Consider the following 22,064-nt stretch of genomic DNA (forward strand, 5'->3'; position numbering starts at 1 on the left):
TGCTGTGAAAACTGCTGATTTTGTGGAGAGCGGTTAGTTACCGACTCTACAACCAGTGATGGTGTTGCTAAACAATGAATAATTATAATTAATTTCGTACCATATTACTTACAGTTAAAAGTGTCTTTGCTGTTTATTAACTGTATTTATTTTAATTTAGGTTCAAATAATAGTCCTTTGTTTTTGTTCAGTTTGTGAAAGATGAAGTTTTTTGTTTTCTCTTTGTTGTTTGAAAACGGTCATTGTATATTTAGCACATGAGGTCATAAGCATATTTCAACCGACAGCATGTTTTTGTTTACCAACATAGGAGTGGTTAGTTGGCAAACCATGACAAAGCAATCTCTGCGGACATTACCTCCAATTTTGAGAGTGGTGAACACTGCTGGTCGCCTGAGCCACTCTCATGAGGGAATACCAATGAGTCCATGTTTATCTTTGTACACACCCAGAGTACAAAACATGAGGATGTAGCTTAATTCACGTCTAACCTATGTACAAGTAAAAAGCAAGTTTTTTTGATTTTTAAAATAGAAAAGGTAAATTTGTACACACTGAACCCATTTTCACCCCTCCACCACCCCGAAAAAAAAATCTGATCTTACTTTTTAGGTGATGTAAAAAAAAAAAAATTATATTTTAGAACTTGTGTTTTTTTTACTTTTTTTTTTTACTTTTTTTCACCCCAAACAAGCTCTAACATCTGTCCCATCGCCACAAACAAGTATTTTTCCATCATTTGAGTTTGCTTCCCAACCCCACAAAATAGCTAAAAATATTCATTACCCGCCCCCGCCCACACATCATGGTCGATATTTTTTTTTTTTTTTTTGCATCATACTTTTAATCGATTACCAACTAACGGATGGTAGATCCATATGTCAAAAAACTCTTATTTGTGGCATTGAAGCAAACAAATGTGAATTAAAAATTTACAAGAAAATTTAGTGTTGCCAAGAATCGAAGTGGTATATAATAATCAAAAAGTGTTCAATATCGTGCAGAGTTCGTACAGATTTTCTCAATGTCCATTTTCAAGGCCTTCTCCAGACAAAATTTAAGTTTTCAAAACAAAATTTGGGGTTTGTTTTACAATCCACAGAGATTTGAAAGTGTTAAAAATCAAACATACAACAAATCAATGTTACCATAGCCAATAACAGTTACTTTACAACCAACCGGCATCATTTTTTGGTGTTTTGAAGTAGTTTTAAATGCTTTTTTTTTTTATTTAATCTCAAATATTAACTCTCTTTACAACTTAAATTTCCAACCAAGATAGCTACAGTCTTCTCCATTTTTTTTTCAGCTCGAATTTTAGGTTATCAGATATTTTTTTTCTTTTTTTTTTTTTTTGGAGAGGGAGGAGGAATTCGCCATTGGAAAGTCTGTCTGCAAAAGAGAAGGCTTTTTTAAAGGCAGGAGGGGCAGTCATTTTTTTTTTATGGCGGCCGTCACTACTCCTCTCCCCCTCAAAAATTAAATTATAAATTACAGCAAAAATAGAGGGAAATTTGACTCCCCCCCCGCCCTCCTCCCAAAAAGGGTGAGAAAAAAAAATTGTTATAATTGAAAACTAGGCCGTCGGGGTCGAAAAAAAAAATAAAGTCACGTCTCAGAGGTAGTTTTGTTTTGTGATAATGGGACGTAACTCTTGTATCCACAATATTATGATGCAATTTCAAAACAATGTATTTCGATTTTATTTTCAATATTTTAAAAATATCTTTACGGTTATTTTCATTAATACTTAAACAATAATTTAATAGTATTTATTTCGATTTTATTTTTAATATTTTGACACAAACTTTTATTGGACATAAAGAATACAATTTTCAAGGCCTTTCAAGACATTTTCCATATTTTCAAACATTTTGTTGTAGACCCGTGCTAGGGGGTTACAAATGAAAGAAACCACAAGTAGTGTAAAGTGCATAAAATATAATATGTATTTATCATAAAGAATACAGGAGCCACTAAAGTGGTATGAGAGGAACGTGTTCATAGAATGCAGTTAAACATGGTATAAAGTCATGGCATGGTATTTAGTCCCTGAAACCAGTGTTATTCATAGGACTGGTTGAGTCCACTTAGTACTCAAATAGGGGTTATTTGTACCCTCACAACACATTTTTTCAAGGTAATAGAAGAAATAAGGCCTTTTTCAGGGAAAAAGTTAAAATTCAAGGACTTTTCAAGCCTGTGTGAACCCTGTCTTAAGTATAGCATGCGTGTCCAAACACAACGTAGGCAAATGCCGAGTATCCCTGCAAGTAATAAATAATTATATGAAAATATTGTTATCGCCTCTCCATAAAAACAAACAAAGCAACTGAAGCATGCATGGTCCCCCGTGAGTGCACAGTGAACGAGACATAACAAATTTGCCCCCCCCCCATTTAAAGTCCAAAGTCCCCAAGGGATGTTAAATCCTGGTGAAAATGAACAAATAGTGCAGTTTTAGGCCTTAAAATGTTTAAATTTGAGTTCAGCACCATGCAAAACTGCTAAATAGACATACACAGAAAATTTTGGACAAATATGGTAAAATAGTCCCAAAAATGGAGTGTTTTATTAGCCTTAAAAGAGCCCCTGGGACACACCCAAGAGTTATCGCAAAGTATAGACAAATAAAATTATATAGAAATCAGTTAGTTACAACTTTTCAGAAAGTTTTATAAAAATTCAAGGCATCAATTTATTTTTTTAATAAGCACAAAAGTGTCAATTTTAGCACCCCTGGGGGGGGGGCAACCAGAGTTTTCACGAAAAATCCGTTCTGTTACTTGTTTTTACTCATATCATGTTTAATGTTTGTGCAAAATTTCAAAAAAATTCCAAGCCATAGTTATTGAGAAAAGTGCAGAGAGACGAATGGATGAGGGTGAATTCAAGGTCCACTCTCCTTTTGTCGGGGAACCAAAAAGGATAGGTAGTAAAACTAGGAATAAAGCGAAATTCCAGCCTCTGCTGTTGAACACTATATGACTACACTTATTGCATGTCCTGCTGATATGACATTATATAGAGTAATATTTTTTTCTTCGCCATGTGAACTAATGTTGATTTAGGGATTGAATATCAGATTGCAGAGTCAAATATGACTTTGCAGCTGGATTCAAATTCTTTGATTGTCATTATCATTTCCTTCACTGAAGACTATAAGCATGAAACACTAGGTAATAGTAACTAGCAGAACCCGTGGAAATTCCACGCTAGTTCGAAATTTAAAAAAAAATGTTTTAAATTCATTATTTGTTTTATTTTATTTTTATTCATTTTATTTATATATAATGAATAAAAGTAAAACAAATAATGAATTTAAAACATCTTTTTTTAAATTTTTAAAGCTAAAATGAATTGAAGTAAAAAATTTTTGAATTTTTTCAATGAAAATTCAACACAACACATCGTTTTGTTTTGTTTTCTGAATAATTTTTAATATAAATTATAAAGGAATGGATGCCAATTTACCTGCACATTTTTTTTTTAATATTAAAAAGAAACTATATATAGTCTCCTCTCAACATGACTTTTTTTTTTTAATTATAAAATAAAATAGCTAATTTGAAACCATAAACAGACAGTCATGTTTTTTTTTTTTTTTAATTTTTGGAGAGGAAATGGTTTTAATGATTTTAAATTGATAAAGAGTGACTATAAAGGGAAGTAATTCATTTCTCATTAATTAATGTTTACAATGATAGATTTTTTGTGACACTACACGGACAGACAAGTAAATTAATATATATATATATATATATATATATATAGGAAATTTATTGTTGTGAGTCCAGAATGAATTTACATTTTGTTTCTGCTAGGAAGATATCCTCTGAAGATGAGGAGAGATCCGACCAGCTTCGTCAGAATTCATAAATGGACTCAAATCTATGAATTCTGACGGAGCTGGTCGGATCTCTCATCTTCAGATGATATCTTCCTAGCGGAAACAAAATGTAAATTCATTCTGGACTCACAGCAATAAATTTCCTATATACTTCTCTGACTACACATTGAGCAATCTTGTCTGGGTTTTTTCACCACTGAAGAAATATATATATATATATATATATATATATAGTTGTATATGTAAATTTATAATAATTTGTACATAAACTAAAATTGCTTAAAAAAAATCTATGCAGTAAAAAAAAAAAAAAAAAAAAAAAAAAAAGAAAAAAGAGACATTTTAAATTAATTTTCTTTTCAAAGAAACTAACGAGGGGTACCCGGCGTTGCCCGGGTGTTTGTAGGTGTGTGTTAAAAAAAAACGGAAGCCTTGACGACGCGCAGTTGGAAAATAGTAAAGTGTGATAAAAAAAACAGGTGCGCGTTTTTGATTGGCGTGACGGCGATAGCTATACAGCAGTTACGATTGTGTGCGGGACAGTTTTTAAATAAATAAATAAATCGGTTTGTTTGTTTTTAACTAAGTTCGGGGAAAACTAGCTCCCTGTTTATTAGGGGGAGTGTCTCGTCTCGAAATGAAAGCTACCGTCTGATATGATGAAGTCGACATTGAACAAACGTTACTCAGCTCTCTAGAGACCACTGGCTCTGGACCGGTGATTAGAGTTGAGTTTCGCTTTTTGTTTATACCGAAAACCGAATGTAATGCGTGCCGATGCGGAAAATATGGAATAATTAACGTTTGAAAGTCAATAAAATTAAATAGATAGGCGAGCTCCGTGGTTAAGTGTGAGATATTACAATTTATAGATGATATAAAAAGTTTTAAGTTGCGAAGCGAGCGAGCGCTCCTCTGAAAGAAGCCTTTTGTGGACATCGAGGAGAAGCGTACATACATACATTTTCACTTTTATATATATAGATAAGCAGAATCAAAAGCTTATTCATTCATCACTCCAAAAAGTACATTTAGCAGTACCAATTCAGTATAACAAGTCGAAGATGTAAAAATTGATTAGCATTGGCTTCCATACTGAAACCTTGTAGAGTTCCAAAATTAGAAAAAAATAAGATTGGTAAACTTAAAGCAATTGCCTGGAATTTTTTTTTTCAACAATTATTATGGGTATAAATTATAGAATGACATAATAATTTTGAAATAAATGTATATGTATGAGTTCTATTTAATGCTAAGTATTGAAACTTTTTGTAATTGAAACTTGGTACTTTGGTTATAACACAAAAAAAAAGGCAGCAAGTACAAATTGCCATGCAAATCCATTTCAAGTATTTAGGAGAATTGAAAAAGCAAATAGCCAATGCAAAAACCAATATATTTCTTATGCTTCATATCACAATATTTTTTTTTTTTTTACATATCTCTTTGTGACTTATTTGCATTGAAACTTAATAGAATTTACAAGCCTTATTTCAGGTGGGGGTGAGGGGTGCTAACTTTTTGAACAACAATTTAAATCTTAGTTTAATCAACTTACAATAATTTAATAGTTATTCCTTTTTATAGTTAATTCATTCTTTAATTACCCCCTAGGCAATGCCAGGATACAGGTTCTGCTAGTTTTATAAAAGTCTAAAGAAAATGAAACATAACTTATCTAAGGTAAGATTCATAAATGCTATTAATTTGTGATAAAATTAATGATAAGATTAATGGATGTTTGAGTGTTTAAAACACTGGATTACTTATAACTTTTCCATTTTAACTATTTAAAATGCAAATCTGTTAATTCTACTGCTTTCTTTTCTAATATACTAGCAAGCTGCTTGGCATTGCCCGGTAGTAAAATACACTTAAATATGATATTTTAATTTATGAAGATTTCATATTTATTATTATGGAATCAATTCTCTATCGATTATTATATTGTATTCAATATGTAATAGTGGCAGCCCGGCATGGCCCGGTCATAAAATATGCTGAAATATGTTTTCCTCATTTTTCTTTTTTTAAGATTAAAAAGAAATTTTTTTTTTCATATTTTTCAATTTTTGGGAAATTTAAAATTCGCTTTAAAATTTGAAAAAAGGTTTTTTAATTCTCTTAAATTTAAAAAAAAAATTTTTTTATTAAAAAATATTTTTTTTTATTTAAAAAAAAAAAAAAATATTTTCATATTGGTTCTTTTATGTTCTCTCTTTTGTCTCCATCTTTTAATCCCCCTTTGAAATTTTTTTTTCATTTCTAATCTGAATGTTTTTCAATTTGATGTCATTTTACTGTTATCTTTGTATAATGCCGGTTTTTCTCCTCTTCTGATGAGAAGCATTTAGCATCGAAATGCCATGGTCCAAAGAGGTTTTTTCCCCGTATTCTCCTTTCTATAAACCTTATTGACTTGATAATGAAATAAAGTTTGTTTGTAACTTTACTCTTTATCCTTTTAACTTATTCTAATTTTTGCTTCTCTTAATCAGGTTGGGCTTATTTTTATCCTGATAGGTTTGTCTCATCATTGAAAATTTATTTTTTTAGCTTAACTTCATTACTATAAATATATATATATATATATATATATATATATATATATATATATGCTCCCACGATCGCTGTTTCTAAAATCAAGTAGTTTATTTTTTTTTAACTAAAGAAAATCAAATTTTATTAGGAAATGCAAATGGCATGTCCTATTTTGCTATCTTTAATATTAATCTATGGTTATCTCCCATTTAACAACCTCTCCAGAAATAGAGATAAAGATCAATCTTGTAATGGCTACAATTAATAGTAAATCAGTAAAAAAAGGTTTCTTATACAAAAATTAAAAAAAAATATTGGATTATTTTACGTGATTTTTGGAATATAATATTTATGTTCTGTGACGTGTACGTATATCAAAGACTTTTCTTTCTTTTTTTCTTTTTTAATTAGGTTGAATTTTGGACAAGCACCTTTTTTGTGCTTTTTAATGTAAGTCAGTTTATGGACATATAATTAATCTGTACAGCAGCAGTTGTTTTTATTGTTTTTTTTGTCAAATAAATGACGAATATGGATTTCACATTTTTTCACACACCCTTTCGTTTATCCATTTTATACATTTCTAAACTAAGATTTTTGTCATTTGAATTTGAATTTTTTTCTACAAAATTCTGATAAGCCAAAAAACGAAATAAATTTCAAACTTTGTTTCAAATTATTTTAACTAAAATTAGAGTTTTCACATGAAAACATCAGCCACATATGAACTGGTGCATCCACCACTAGTTTCTCACTCTTAGATAGCCCCCCCCCCAAAAAAAAAAATAAAAAAGAGAGTCTCCAATTTAATAGGTCACGCATTATCAACCAAGCTCCAATCCCTGTCCCATCACTGTAATGTTGCATCCCTCTATTTGTTTTACAAGTACTTTAATGGAATGTGCTCTGATGAACTCCTTGCACTTGCACCCTATCAATATACATACTCAAAATTGACGCAAAATCCCACCCCTTCGCTGTTAAGATCCCTAGATACTGGAAAGCCTTCTACTACATTAGTTTCAACCCTCGGACTGCTAGACTTTGGAATTCCTTTCCCTGTTTCCATGACTGTACTAACATGCAGAAGTTTAAATGTAATGTGAACAGACATCTAACTGCTCAACTATCCACAGTTCCCTGTTAGACATGACCCCAAATTGCAATATGACTTTTGACTTGTTTGGGGGTAAAAAGATTTTTATTTTTATTTTTACATTCTTTGATTGTAACAAACAAAAGTGTGGATATACCGCTTTTCTGACTAAGAGGATTCGTGAAATGGGAATTTGCTCCTTGCCTACTTTTATATGAGTGTAAGGAAAATATCAGCAGCAGCGAAGGATGGCTGGCTTCCAAAGATATTAACAGCAGCAGCAGTAGCCGAAAAACAGGCATATGCAAATTAGAAAGTGTGTGGGAGTTGGTGTAACAAGAAAAAGGACACCACATGCTCAAGAGAAAAAAAAGTGCTTGTCAAAGAAAATGGACGTGTAAAGTTGAAGATAAGAATAAGTCGGCTTTGACCGGCATGAGATTGAAGAAGAAAAGTGCACACCGAGCAAGATGGATGATGGCAAGAGACTTAAGTGGTGTTGAGATGGAGAGAAACAGTAATAAATGCTTTTGGTAAAAAAAGAGACAGAAAATGCCAACATGGATTTTTATTTATTTTTTCCCAGTTATATTTTTATGAATTATTAAAACACCATGTAACACCATATGAGATCTGATAACTATAGAAGTACGCAGAGAATCTCAGCATTGCTATGAACCACCTCAGTTAACGAAACTAAAGGCATATAACTGGTGACCCATGAATTATTTGGTCCAATGTGCAAAAGTATACTAGTAAAAAGTTGAAGGTAAACTGCAGGAGAAGCAGCCTTAAGTTCTTATTTAGAATTTAACCAAAAAAAAAAAAAAAAAAAAAAAAAAAACCAGAAAATGCAAAAAAATATCTTTATGGTGTACTCGTCACGGAACGAAAATGTCATATTCCAAAAATCACCCGATTTGATCATAGAGTTTTATTATTAACTAAGAAAATCAAATTTTATGAGTAAGCAAAAAAGGGACTGTCTCACATCTTCATCTAAAAGAAAAAAAAAAAGCCAAATAAGTCCACAATAATTCAAATTTGCGAGATCAAACTTGTAATGCTTACGATTTCACATTAAATCACTTTAGATTGTTTAAAAAGTATTTTCTTTATAAAAATAAAACTAATTGATCAATTTACGTAATTTTTTTGATATACTATTTCTGTTCTGTGACGAACACGTACATAAAGATTTTTCCGTAGTTTTTTTTTTTTTTTTTTTTTAAATTAGGTTGAATCCTAAATAAAAAGCAAAAATAGAAACAGTGTGTAATTAACAATGTAACACTGAGCTATTTTGGTTAACCGTATAAACTGCCCTAACTGGCTTTTATAAAGCAGGTGGCTTTCAAGTCATAAACTGGCTCGGAATTGTCAATATTCTAAACAGACTTCACAAGAATCGAAATCCTCTGGATGTTCAAACTCTGCAAGTGCTCGTTCAACAGGGAGAGTGGCAGTTGCTAAATAATAATAAAAAACATGCCACTTGGACCACTTTAGAGACATCGGTCCAACCATGATAGTCGTAGCCCAACACGATACAGCAATCATGCATGTTAATTAATTTTTTCACAGAAATCCCAAGTGGCTCAACGAGAGTCAGCTATTATATTTTTAGTTGCATTCTCAGTTTATTTATTAAAGAAAATAATTTTACCAAATTTTTTTTTTTTGTTTCACTCACCTTCACCCCAAACAAGGCATATTGCCACTTGGACATAAGGGGCTACTAATTGGGACTATGACTAAGAAAGATTAACAAGATGTTGGTTTACATTACATTTGAATGTCTGCACATCAGTACAGTTAGGGAAATAGGTAGCAGGAAGGGAATTCCAAACTCTAGCTGTTGGAGGGAAGAAGCTACCGAAGTAGAAAGCTTTCTGGCATTTAGAGACAGTGAAGGGGTGTGATTTTGTTGCTAAGCAGGTTTGACAGTTATTTAATAATAACAATAATCTATAATATAAACGGCAGTTGTCTGTGTGTTTTCTTTTCATGTTTAGCTAAAATTTCGAAAATACACAACAAACCCCTACAAAGTTATTCAATCAACATAACCTTGGAAAAAAAATATCTAAAATTTCGAAAATAAATATTCATTCTTTGAGGCTCAAGTGGCCATTTGTATCACTGAAGGTATATAGTTTTCTGTCACTGCAAGAAAAGAGACACCAGGGTTGAAAAGTGAGATTGAGAAGTCAGCGACCCCAAGGAGGGGCACTCTGACCTACAAAAAGTGCCAGGTCAGCCACGTTGGCATTTCTCGATAAGGGTGCCTCAGGCGATTAACAATAAATTAACTCCTATTCAAAGAGAGAAGACAACCTCTGCGAGGGTGGACCTCCTAGAATTGCACAGAACTAAACTCCCACTGCAAAATCAACAGTGACTGGAATGCTCTAATTTCTTGATTTTGGGGGTCCAGGATAAAAATCCCTAACTGGCTATTTATGTCATTAAATGTTATGTATTAATACATGATTTTTAATGTTATCATGTATTAATACAGACCAGGAAATGAGTCACCATTTTTTTCAAATTGAAAGATTTAATTTACCTAATTTAGTTACCTATTTTCATTTCTCTACAAAGAAGGAGGTAGTGGTTGGAGAATGTTAGTTTTAGTAGTGCTCTGGGGGCAACCTTAATTTCATTTTATGCCTTCAGTAGCGGATTTACTAAATATGTACAACTAAAAATTATGTACAATCAATGTACGACAAATTACCACTGCTGTTGATTAAAGCAACTTTGACGCAGGCGATTGACTGGGCCCGTCAGCATAAAATATCGTCAAACAATCTTGTAATAAACAATAAAACGAATTTACTCAGAAGTTTCGAGAAGTTATTTTTGACAAATATCTTTAAGTCTATACCTAAAAAGATATTTACTAAAAAAAGAAATCCTGATTTTTATTAAATATTCCCTCTTACACGGGCGATCTACTGAGTCCGTTAGTGCAAAATATGTTATAAAAAAAAAAACAACAATAAAACGACTTTACTCAGTCGTAATTATTTTTGGCAAATTCTTTAAGATTTTAACAAAAAAAAAAAAAAAAAAAAAAATGAAAAAGAATTGGAAAAAAAAATTGTTTCAGTTTTTAAGGAGCTCATTATGCAAATAAATACTTATGTATCTATCTATTTATCTTCATCTTAAGAGAGAATATTTTAAAAAATATTTATTTTTTATAAATATTTTTTATATATGAATCTAAAAATATATTTGCCAAAAAAATGACCTCCTGACTGAAACTTGTGAGTGAATTCATTTTATTTTTTATTTTATTAATACCACAATAGATTTTTACAATATTTTGCGCTGATAAACCCGGTAGTTAGTTCGTATCGAAATTGCTTTAATAGCAAATCAGCAGCAGGAGCAAATAATTGTACATTATTTAGTCGTACAATTTTAGTAAACCTTGTTATGTACGACCAAAATTCCGGCAAGATTAACTGTCCGATTTGATTTGGCTCCTGCCGATTTAAGTAACTTTACACATTGTTTCTATATGACAAACAGCAAGGCAGTCGGTTGTACATTGATCAGGCATAATTTTGCTCAAACATTTTTAGTAAAACCCCCTTAAGTAGTGCTCTGAATGCCTCCTAGGTCTTATTTTTTCACTTTTTCCATGAAAAAGGAATTTCTCTTCTAAGGGAAGCGTTAAAACTTAAAAATTAAATAGATGTTAGATAGTGTTATGGTCTCAGGCATTGCCAGGTAGCCATGTTCGTAAGAATATAAATAATAATGTAATTATAATTATCATCCAGAGTCAGCCCCCCCACCACCACCACTCCTTTTGTTCAATAATAATCGATATATATCTTTTATTCATCCCAAACAAGCCATCTTGAGATGTAAGGTTTTACAGTGATTAGAGTCAGATTTCTAGGGGCATACCAAGTCGGGAGTTGTGTAGCAAGATGTTTGATATACTAAGGCATTTCATGTACATATGTTATCACCTTTCATACAAATTTTAAGGTAAATTCTTGCTTGCTTTCCACCTCAACAATCACCTTTAAAATGACACTTTTAGGTTTTTGGGATATGCTGAAAACGAATATCGCATTTAAATTTGCCGCAAACAAGTAGTTTTCTGGATATTAAGCAATGTAATTCTTTAGATTATAAGTGATGACCATTTTTGTATGCACAAGCGCGCCAAAATTATGTGCATACAAAAATATCCACTGCTTATAACATAAGGAATTACATTAATATCCGGAAAATTGCAGCAAATTTAAATGTGATATTCGTTTTCAGCATACCTGAACGAAAACCTATAAAAGTCGTCATTTTAAAGGTGATTGTTAAGGTAGAAAGTAAGTAACAATTTACCAACTTTAAAAAGTGAAATCATCCGATTAGCAAAAATGTTGATTGGAATCTGATGCTAAGGTTAAAGAAAAATCAGACTTTACCAATTTTAAAATGAATTGTTCCCAAATCAAATTAGGTTATCCTGTTGACTAACACAAAATACTGGTAGAAACCAACCCAATAAATGTCACAGTAACATTTATTGAGTGGGTTTCTACCAGTCTTTTGTTTAATTTTTATTTTTGAGCGATTATCGAGACCTCAAAGATGTAAGAGTCACACTGTGGCCATTTTTTTCTTGTTCTCACATAATAATATTTAGAACAGAATAAGCATCTTAAAGAAAGTAAAAACACTAAAAATTATCCAGTTAGGTATAAAAGTAACTTATTTTAGTTATTTTATCTGTTAAATATTTGTTTTTTAACCACTTTTTCGTACCTCTGTCAAATCCAAAATCTTAACATAGGGAGGTTGGGGGGGGGGGAGATTAAATTGGTGACACCTGACCGTGAAATGAAACATGCACGTCCTACCCCTACAGTTCCACATCATGTTATTCTCCCATTTAAACCGGAACCGCAGACATCTGTCTACATGGACTCCCTGCCTACGCAAAGACCGGCAATTTAAAGGCTTCCAAATCATTTTCGGGATTAAATCAAGCGAAACAAAAGCATGGATTCGTCACTTTCAGAAATATCTCCAGCCACCCTATCGTTAAACATCCCGGCATTTAACCCAGCTAACATCAACTCCTGGTTCATCCAAATTCAAGCTTTATTCGATGCGAAGCAGATAATGTCGCTAAGGACACAATACACTTACCTGCTCAAGAAATTACCTACCGACATCGTGGAGGAGGTAATAGATTTACTCGAAACTATACCACAAGAAAACCCTTACAACCAGCTGAACGAAGCAATTCTAAAACAAAGTGGCTTATCCAACGAGTCGATGCTACACAACCTCTTTACGCAGGTTGAACTTGGAGACCGCACTCCGTCGCAGTTGTTACGTCACATGCGCACCCTTTTGGGAGATAACAAGATGTCGGAGAACATAATGAGGAGTTTGTGGCTGGATAAACTACCAGCATCAACAGTGCAAATCCTCGCATAAACAGCAAAAGGAACAGAACCTGACAAACTGGCGGAAATAGCAGACCAGATTCATGAGAACCTCCGGGCACGCCGAGTAAACTCACTACAACAACAGCCTACGCAACAAAGAGACAAAGAGCTAGCCGAGCTAAAAGCAACGGACGAGAAGCTGTCCAAACAAATGCAGGACTTACTGAAGGCGCTCACATCACAACAGGTCGCTCTATAGACGAAGGAGTATCAGCAGAAGTAGAAACGTGGAACACGACAGAGTAGGTGATCACTGTCTCTACCATAGTAAATTCGGCAGTAACGCGTGACGTTGTACCCACCCTTGTTCCTTCAGTAACAGAATGAAACAGGGAAACGAGGATGCCAGCCAGTAAAGACGACGACTGTCGCTGGACCCTGTGTAAAAGGTCGTCTATTCTATATCCATGACAGCACCCACGGATATAATTTTCTAATAGACACTGGCGCCGAAGTAAGCATAATCCCGCCACTGACCAGTCAGAAGATTACGACCGAATCTTATCACTTGCAAGTAGCTAACAGTACCAAGATATCCACATTCAGGGATAAATCACCGACTATCAACATCGGCTTGAGGCAAACTTTCACATAGATTTTTACCATAGCCGACGTAACAACGCCCATAATAGGAGCGGATTTCCTGGCGAAATTCAACTTGTCTGTAGACATGACTAACCACACATTAACAGACAACCAAACGAAATTGGTGGTCATAGGAGTCTCCCCTCAATACCAGTCAACAGGTATCAGTTCAGCTTTCCTGAGGACCCTCTATCTGTCGAGTACTCAAAAAATATCCGCAGCTGTCTCAGCCATTCAGGGACACAGACACAGTCAAGAATAGTGCTAAACACTACATTAAAATGACCGGACAACCAATCCACGCCACCCCCAGACGCTTAAAACCGGATAAATACCGAATAGCAAAGAAAGAATTTCAGCACATGCTACAACAGGGAATTATCTGACCCTCAAAAAGTGCATGGTCTTCTCCCTTACACATGCTGCAGAAATCGGACAGTACATCCTGGCGCCCATGCGGCGATTTCAGAAGACAAATGATGTACAAATACCCTATTCCTCACATCCACGATTTTGCGATCGGATTACAGAACGCAACAACGTTTTCGAGGTTGGATCTAGTGAAGGCATACTACTAAGTTCCCGTAGCAGAGGAGGATATCCACAAAACAGCCTTGACCACACTATTTGGCAGTTAAAACCTCCCTGGCAATGAGTCTGAACAGCACAGACTGGGCAGACAATATACCTTTCCTAAATATATACCTAAATATTTCACTGTTTCAAAAAACGGGAAAAGAGACACTATCGTGTTGGACTGACCTAAACCAGCATACGTAGAAGATTCTCAAATCATTCCCCCACTGAAGCAACTTCTTACAGAACCTACTGTTGTACAGAACGCCAATGCTACTACCAAAACGAAAACCGGTAGGAAAGTACACTGGCTGAAACATTTTAAAGAATATGTTACATATTGAAAAAAACAAGGCCGATAGCTATTAGTCGCGTGTTCTCGTGTAATGAATGAATGCGTGAATGTAGGATTGACATGAAATTCTTAAAGATAAACTAAAATGACCGAAAAATGGGCTGAAATGACTTAAATAAAAAGTGAATGACTTTAATGAACTTAAGGATGAATTGAATGACCTTAAGAATGACTTGAATGCTTAAAAAAATAACTGGAATCCTTCAAAAACAACTTGAATGATCTGGAGAATGACTTGAATGGCTTTGAGACTGACTGGTTGTAAAGTGGGTGATCATTTTACATAAATTAATACAGAAAAGTGATCCCCCACTTTATATCACAAAGTTACAAACATAAGTACAGCATGTAGTAAGAACAGATACTAGACTTTGATCTTGGCCAAAAGGCCAAGAAAAGCTGTATTTATTTGCTCCCCCACTGAGCAAATTAGGCACAAGGCCGATTTTTAATGTGAGGAGTGGAGGGGAAATGGGGACCAACTCCCCGGGGAGTAGGGGAGCTGAATAGTGACAATTGGTATGAAGGGTTGCCCCTACATTGACCAAGGTCTTATATGTGGGGTTTCCCCCACATATGGTCTTTGCTAGCAGTATCTGCCGGAACAGATACTACACTTTGATCTTTTTATATAGTTTATTTCCGTAATGAAAAACTTTTACAATTAAACACGTTGATCTTGGCCAAAGGCCAAGAAAAGCTTAAAAAGCTAAGAACAGCAACTATTAACAGACCTTTGATCTTAACCAAAAAGGCCAAGCACAAAAGTGTTACGGACGGACAGACCGACCGACCGACTTATAGAGTTGCTTGCACGCGACTAAAAATAGAGAAAAACAGTTTTATATCTTTTTTTTCAATCTGGGGGGAGTATTTGTGCTGTCACTCACACACACACACACACACACACAGACGCTCGTGCACAAATAGACGAACGTTTATTCATTTCAATTTCCCAGTGCATTTTGCACAAAAATAAGTTTTTCCAGTAACGACAATTTCAAATACGCCCACATGCTTTTCTCACAACAACAAAATTAAAATGAACACATTTCTGGCGGACGTAGTTGAAGACAGTATCACGTGACAAAAGCGATCAATGAGAAAATTTAGAAGATTGTCTTTTTAACGCTTTTCCAAAAACCAAAATATCAGCAGTAGCAATCTTGTTTTGGAGCCGTCCAAAAAGTATTTAAACGCATCAAACATTCTTTCTTCCCTCCTTTCTTCTCGCTCCGACGTGACACGAGAACATCCCTCTCGTTTTCATCTCGTCGTTTTTCCAATCTGTCGAAACCATAATTACACACACCATGCGGGCACTCAAAAATCACACTTATACACACACGCACCCATTCCGTACATTTTCTATAAGAATTAATAACACCGGACTACTTTCCTCATGGGACTTTTGAATAAGGCGAACTTCGCCAGTTAAAACACAAACCTTGAAATAAGGACATTATTTTCACACAAGGCTTTCATCTTCTAATCTTATTAATTCAACGAAGGACTTTCATCTAACATTCTAATCATAATGATTTCTCAAGAACTTTTACCGATCGGACCTTTCCTTTGCTTGTTCATGTTATTTTTTTGTTAAAAAATAAATGTGGTGCATTTTATACGAGAAGGCAGTGTCATTTTGTTTTATTCCTTTTTTTTTTATTATTTTGTTTGGGGCAGAGAGATTTAATTTCACTTAAACTTCTTTTCCCCTTCAAAACCGTTCTTAACATGGGGTGGTTAGGGGTGTTTATACTACACTGGGGCAGGTTGTAAAATAAATACCAAAATAAATTCAATATGAAAAAAAAAAAAAAAACTTAAGGGGTTACGGTCTTCAAGGTCCTGCCAAGAAAGCTTTCGAGAACATGAAGACGCTGAACTTGAAGATAACCGAAAAAATATTAGTATACAAGTCTTATGCGTAAATATACCGATATACGATCAGTGTCGATAATACACCAACGCACAACTTACCTTTAAAATGTCCATCTTTAAAGGTTTTCGGGTATGTTATGAACGAAAATCACATTCAAAATTAGGGCCGGCAAGTAGTTTTGAAGATATCAACATCTTCATAATTCAATGCTATCTTTAGTAGTTTTTAATGGCGGCCATTTTGTGAGGCGTCGAGGCGAGGCTTAAGCCGTTTGTTATTGTGTTGTTTTCCATTACTTTTTTTTTTTTAGGGGGGGGGGTTAATTATAGAATTTATATAGTTTTTAACAGGTGCTTCTGCAGTTTAATTAACCGTTTTTCCCTAAGTAACGTGCCGATATTAACCGAGCTGAAGATAGATCCGTTTAATAATTTCACAAAAATTCTGTTTACATTTGGATGGTGAAGGGGGCGGTGTTGTGCGTTGGTGTATTATCAACATTAACCTCCCGATACTGAGAAAATAGATATCTTTACTTAGTTAGTAACATAAAAATTGATACGTTACTCAAAATCTATGTGTGTGTGTGAACTTTAAACACTTTGTATTAAAAGTTTTGGTGCTAGTGCACTTATTGATATTTTTTAAATAGTATTATCAAGTTTAATTAAAGTTTTCTTATATCTGCTTTTATTACATTGTAAGGTTAAAAGTACAGAATAGGTACAAAACACCCTCCTCTCCCCATGTTAAGAATGGCTTTCTAAATGTTAACGTTTCAGCACGGATCAATAAGTGAGTGCACTGACTGCACTGCCACTGCACTGCACTAGTACCGAAGTTTTTGGTAATTATGCAGAATATGCTATTTTTAGATAGGACCTACAAGTACAATTTAATTTGGTAAATTTTTACGACATGCCCCAACGTATTATAAACACCCCAACCAGCCTCCCCACGTTAAGAACGGTTTTCGGAATAAACACCCTCAACCTCGAAAGCCGTTCTTAACATGAGGTTGGAGGGGGGTATTCCGAAAGCCGTGCTTAACATGGGGTGGTTGTTGGGGGGTGTTTATACTACGATAGGGCAGGTCGTAACAAAATACCTTCAATTTTTACGCTGTCTTTTGTTTATTAAATTATTAGGCAAAAATGCAGAATAGTTAAAAGAACAAACAAATAAAAAAAAAAACTCCCTTAAGAATGGATTTCTAAATAATAACGTTATTATTTCAGCACGGTCCGTATTCTGCATACGCTTTTTTTTTTTTTTTTTTTAATGTTAATAGGCACAAATTAATAGTTAAGCAAAAAATAAATAAATTGTTTAATCTGCCAACTATTTTTTCATTAAAATAATTTATGACGGTCAGATTGATCGATTACAAATTTAAAATGGGTTTCGTTATCGGACTGAAAAATTCTACGAAAATTAATTTCGAAATGAAAGAATCCGATTCCTAAAAGAAAGAAACTCCCATTATAATTTATATTCGATCGATTGGCATAATGGCTGTTGCATGAAAATTCGTTAAAAACTAATTAATACTACGACGTGAAGATCGAGTAAAAAGAATATAAATCGCTAAAAATCAAAGAAATTTATTACGAAAAATCGCCATGATTAATTAAATAAGGAAGTTGTCAAAGAGCGAGTCTAACCCCCAAAAAGGGTGTTCCTTAATTCTTAAAACTAAAAGACTTTTTTATGAACTTACATAAAAGGTAGACGCTTACATCCGGGAAAGGGAGTTCGATGTAAACTAAATGTTTAATATTTCGGAAGAAAAGTAATTCGTGAATAAAATTTCAGAATAAGGCTTGATTGGAATGACAGTTTTACTTACCTATAATAAACAAATTTTGCTTTGACAGCGATAGATTGTTTTCATGGCTTCGATTTTTTTTTTTCAACTGCATGACGTCATTTCCGGTAGAAGCGGTGAATCATGGAAATTTGTCCCTTCTTTAAAAAGGATTTTCCTCACTATACAAAAAGTAAAAAGTAAAATAAAATAAACTAAATCGCTTAAATGGCTTCCATTTTTGCAACACTGTCTCGGAGAAAGCCTTCAGCATGTCTTGAAGTCGAATCTGACTTTACCGATTAACCCAGAGTGTTGTGCGCATATAGTAATATATATTAAAATCAACCTTTGTCCGTGAGCATGACTATGAGTAAGGCCAGACAGTATTGCTGTTGTTGTGTCGTCAGTGAAACCAGAAACTTGCGTTTAATCCAGCAGACATTCTTCTTTGTCCCATTGACATTACTTATCATAATGTGACTCATATTTGTAAGCAGACTCACTAATCTCATATAATTTTTATGTAAAAAAAACAAAACAAAACAAAAAACAGGGCCCTTCAATAACCGTAGCATTAACCCTAATTCTGGACTGACAAAAAAAAAAAAAAAAAAAAAACATACTTAAATATACTAGTAGTTCTGCAAAAAAAAAAAAAATTGGCAATTTTGTGAATGAGTAATCTTAGTTAAATAAGATTCTACTTTTTTAGGCGATTATATGTGAACACCCTAAAAAGGCTGGGGGGGGGGAACTATTTTAGAATTTAGAATGGATAGCCAGTTACGCATATAGATATATTGCGGGGCTGATCGTCCAGAGACAATCGACCCAACAACTAACAAGGTAGACACGGGCAAAGTTCTCCCAAATTTGAAATTTTATCATTGCGTAGCTGTTGCTTGATGCAATGCCATACGTTTTTGATAGGATTGAGGTTTGGAGATTGTGCAGGCCAATCCAAACACAGAATATATGCTCTTCCAGGAACCTCTTGACATTGCAAACTGTGTGAATGGGAGCATTATCCTGCATGAAGATGGGATTATCATCCAAATTTTGACCAAAGTAGGGTAGAAAATGCTCTGTCAACATATTAATGTACTTGGTCAAATTGATTCAACCTTACAAGAGTTCCACAGGCGTGCAGTTCTAAGAAAGAAGCTTTGTTCATGAAATCCGTGTTTTGATTTAGGCACAGATATAGAGTGGGGGAAATTTTTCACAGTGGATTCAGCTAGACGGGTGTTTTTCGTGAAAGATTGGCGAGGGGGGACCAGGGATTGGAGTTCAGACGAGCACCTGCCATGAAAATAACGATAAAACAAGGATAGGCTCGCAACGTCTCTTCTGTGGGAGAGGGGTTGCAGGGTAGAGAAAAGGGCATCCCCCACTAAACCACGAAGTCTATTTCGTACTCTGTCAAGGCCTGATAGGCTGTTTTTGGCAGCTCCTGCCCAGATATGGCAACAGTATTCCATCCTTGGCCGTACTTGGCTTTTATATAGATAGAGAATTGCATCAGTAGTGAGATATCTTCTGGAGCGGTAGAAGGATCCCACCATCTTTCCAGCGACCTTGGCAACAGACTTGATGTACGTGTTCCATTTCAGATCAGGAGTAAAGGTCAAACCCAGAAGCTTGTCAAAACACGGGGCCTCACCCAGACGAGAGCCATCCATCACAATTGATGCCAGCTGGGGATCAGAGCGTTGATGATGTAAGGATAGGAGTTTGGTTTTGGATGCATTAAAGGTAACTAGCCACATCTTCCCCCACTGAACCACGCGCTCGAGATCAGAGGAGAGAGAATCCGAGAGAACTTCGTCATTTACAGCCTTTGATGTGTTGCCGTAGATGGTCGTGTCATAAGCATAGATGTCAACGAATGATTTAAGTATGTGTTTAGAGAGGTCATTGATGTAGATCAGGAAGAGAGTTGGGCCCAGGATTGACCCCTGAGGGACTCCAGCATTTATATTGCAGGCCTCCGATTTTTGTCCATCTACCACTACTCTTATCAGCCTATCGGAGAGAAAAGATTTAATGATTGAGAAAACATTTTCAGTTATACCGTAGCTGGAAATCTTGTGAAGTAGACCCTTATGCCATACTTTGTCGAAGGCCTTTGATATGTCAAGAGCAATTGCCCTAGAAAGGAAGCCTTTGTCAAGAGATTCGCTAATCCTGTAGGATATAACCGTCAGCACATCTGCGGTAGATCTTGCAGAGCGGAAACCATATTGTGTGTCACTAAGAAGGTTATTCCTGCTGAGGTGGTTGACTATTTCTCTATTTAATATTGATTCCAGCAACTTACTCATAACACAGAGAAAACTTATTGGTCTGTACTGAGAGGGAGATGACTTATCACCTGAATTCTTAAATACAGGGCAAACTGATGAGGTCTTCCAGGGGGTCGGAAAGCACTTCTCCTTAAGGCAGCGCTTAAATAGTTTCGTAAGTATGGGAGCAAGTTCTGGTTGAAGCTTTTTTAACACTATAATTGGGATGCCATCAGGGCCAGTTGCTTTACTGGAATCTAGGTTTTTTATTAGCTTGGCGACCTCATCCACGGATATTTGTATGTTACCTAGCTTGTTCTGTGTTATAGGAGGAAATATGGGGAGTTGATGGCCTTCGTCGCATAGGGTAGAATTAGCTGCAAAGTTCTTTGCAAATAGTTTGGCCTTGTCTGACGCTGACGAGATGACCTCTGGTCCATTGATAATGGTTGGGATAGAACGCACACTTCTGTTCAGGATCCTATTTGTTATTTGCCAAAACTGGTGGGAACCAAGCCGCTGATCAGCTACCTTGGATTTAACAGACTGGGCATATAGCTCTCTTGCATTTTTTATTACTCTTTTACAGTGGTTGCTGGCAGTCCTGAAAGCAGCTTTAGTCTCAGTGCATCTATTACGTTGGTAGCTATGGAAAAAGTGATTTCTGTGCGCGATAGCAGCAGCACATTCTGGGGAGAACCATGGCCAATCTTGTAAAATTGCTCTGGCTATTGTTGCGGCTGATATGTCTTTCACTGGTATTGCTGTCGGCCATCTGCTGAATCTATCAACTATAGTAAGGATGTGGGTATGTCCTTTTGAATTGGGCAAGGGTCCAACCAAATCGATATGAACATGAGTAAACTTAGCATCCGGTACACTGAAAGTTCCGTAAGGAGATTTTGTGTGCCTGTGAACTTTATTTTTTTTTGGCAAGGAATGCAAGTTTTGGTCCAGCTACTCATGTCCGTATTCAGTTTTGGCTAAACAAAACGTTCCCCTATTAATTTCACGGTGGCACGTTTTCCTAGGTGGGACAAATTGTGGAAGTGCTGGAAAACTTGTCGTCTGAGTCTGGGTGAAATATAAGGGCAAAGGTGTTTTTATGAAATATCACAATAGAAAGTTGTTGCTCCGAACAGTATCGGCATTTCTTTCAGCTTCAGTGAAGTTTTGTCCATTATAGCTGGGAGCGTGGTATCGGCTAATTGCTCTTGTGCTATTAATTCCATACTTAGTGGAGTGGAATTTAAAGAAGCAATTGTTGCGCGAGATAAAGCGTCAGCTACAACGTTTTCATGTCCTTTTATGTACCGTATATCGGTAGAATATTGAGCTATATAGTGAAAATGTCGAATTTCTCATGGACCATATTTGTCGACATGTGTGTATAGAGCAAATGTTAGGGGTTTATGATCCGTATAAATGGAAAATTTTCTACCTTCGAGGAGATGTTTAAAGTGCTTAATTGCAAGGTAAATTACAAGTAACTCTCTCGAGAAAGTACTATATTTAGTCTGCGCTTTGTTTAACTTGGCAGAGAAGAATGAAATAGGAGTCATTTTGTTGTCAGAAATTTGGTGAATGACAGCTCCTAC

The 22,064-nt window shown here is 35.0% G+C and overlaps 2 protein-coding genes and 1 pseudogene across 4 annotated transcripts in view; 1 reads left to right on the plus strand and 2 right to left on the minus strand.

Annotated features, from left to right (window-relative positions):
• The window catches only part of LOC145260369 (presenilin-1-like), a 76,572-nt gene extending 57,774 nt beyond the window's left edge, over positions 1-18,798 (minus strand). The window contains exon 1 of one of the 3 annotated variants that reach the window (XM_080118313.1): positions 18,221-18,798. The gene's annotated coding sequence lies outside the window, so the exon portion shown is untranslated. Of the gene's footprint in view, positions 1-16,469; positions 16,490-18,091 lie in introns of those variants that run through there. The other 2 variants (XM_080118314.1, XM_080118315.1) reach the window with 2 other exon arrangements.
• On the plus strand, positions 12,516-12,959 carry LOC145260203 (uncharacterized). The gene has a single exon (XM_080118026.1). It carries the CDS (start codon positions 12,516-12,518, stop codon positions 12,957-12,959), a length of 444 nt encoding a protein of 147 aa, XP_079974152.1.
• Positions 14,752-14,887, minus strand: LOC145260830 (U2 spliceosomal RNA; annotated as a pseudogene).
• Positions 18,799-22,064: the final 3,266 nt, after the last annotated feature.

Source organism: Euprymna scolopes, chromosome 36, assembly GCF_053919585.1.
Source record: "Euprymna scolopes isolate OS-2025 chromosome 36, ASM5391958v1, whole genome shotgun sequence".
Lineage (NCBI taxonomy): Eukaryota > Metazoa > Mollusca > Cephalopoda > Sepiida > Sepiolidae > Euprymna > Euprymna scolopes.

Coding starts and splice junctions, on each gene's coding strand:
- LOC145260203 (XM_080118026.1), top strand. CDS start 12,516: ATGGATTCGTCACTTTCAGAAATATCTCCAGCCACCCTATCGTTAAAC.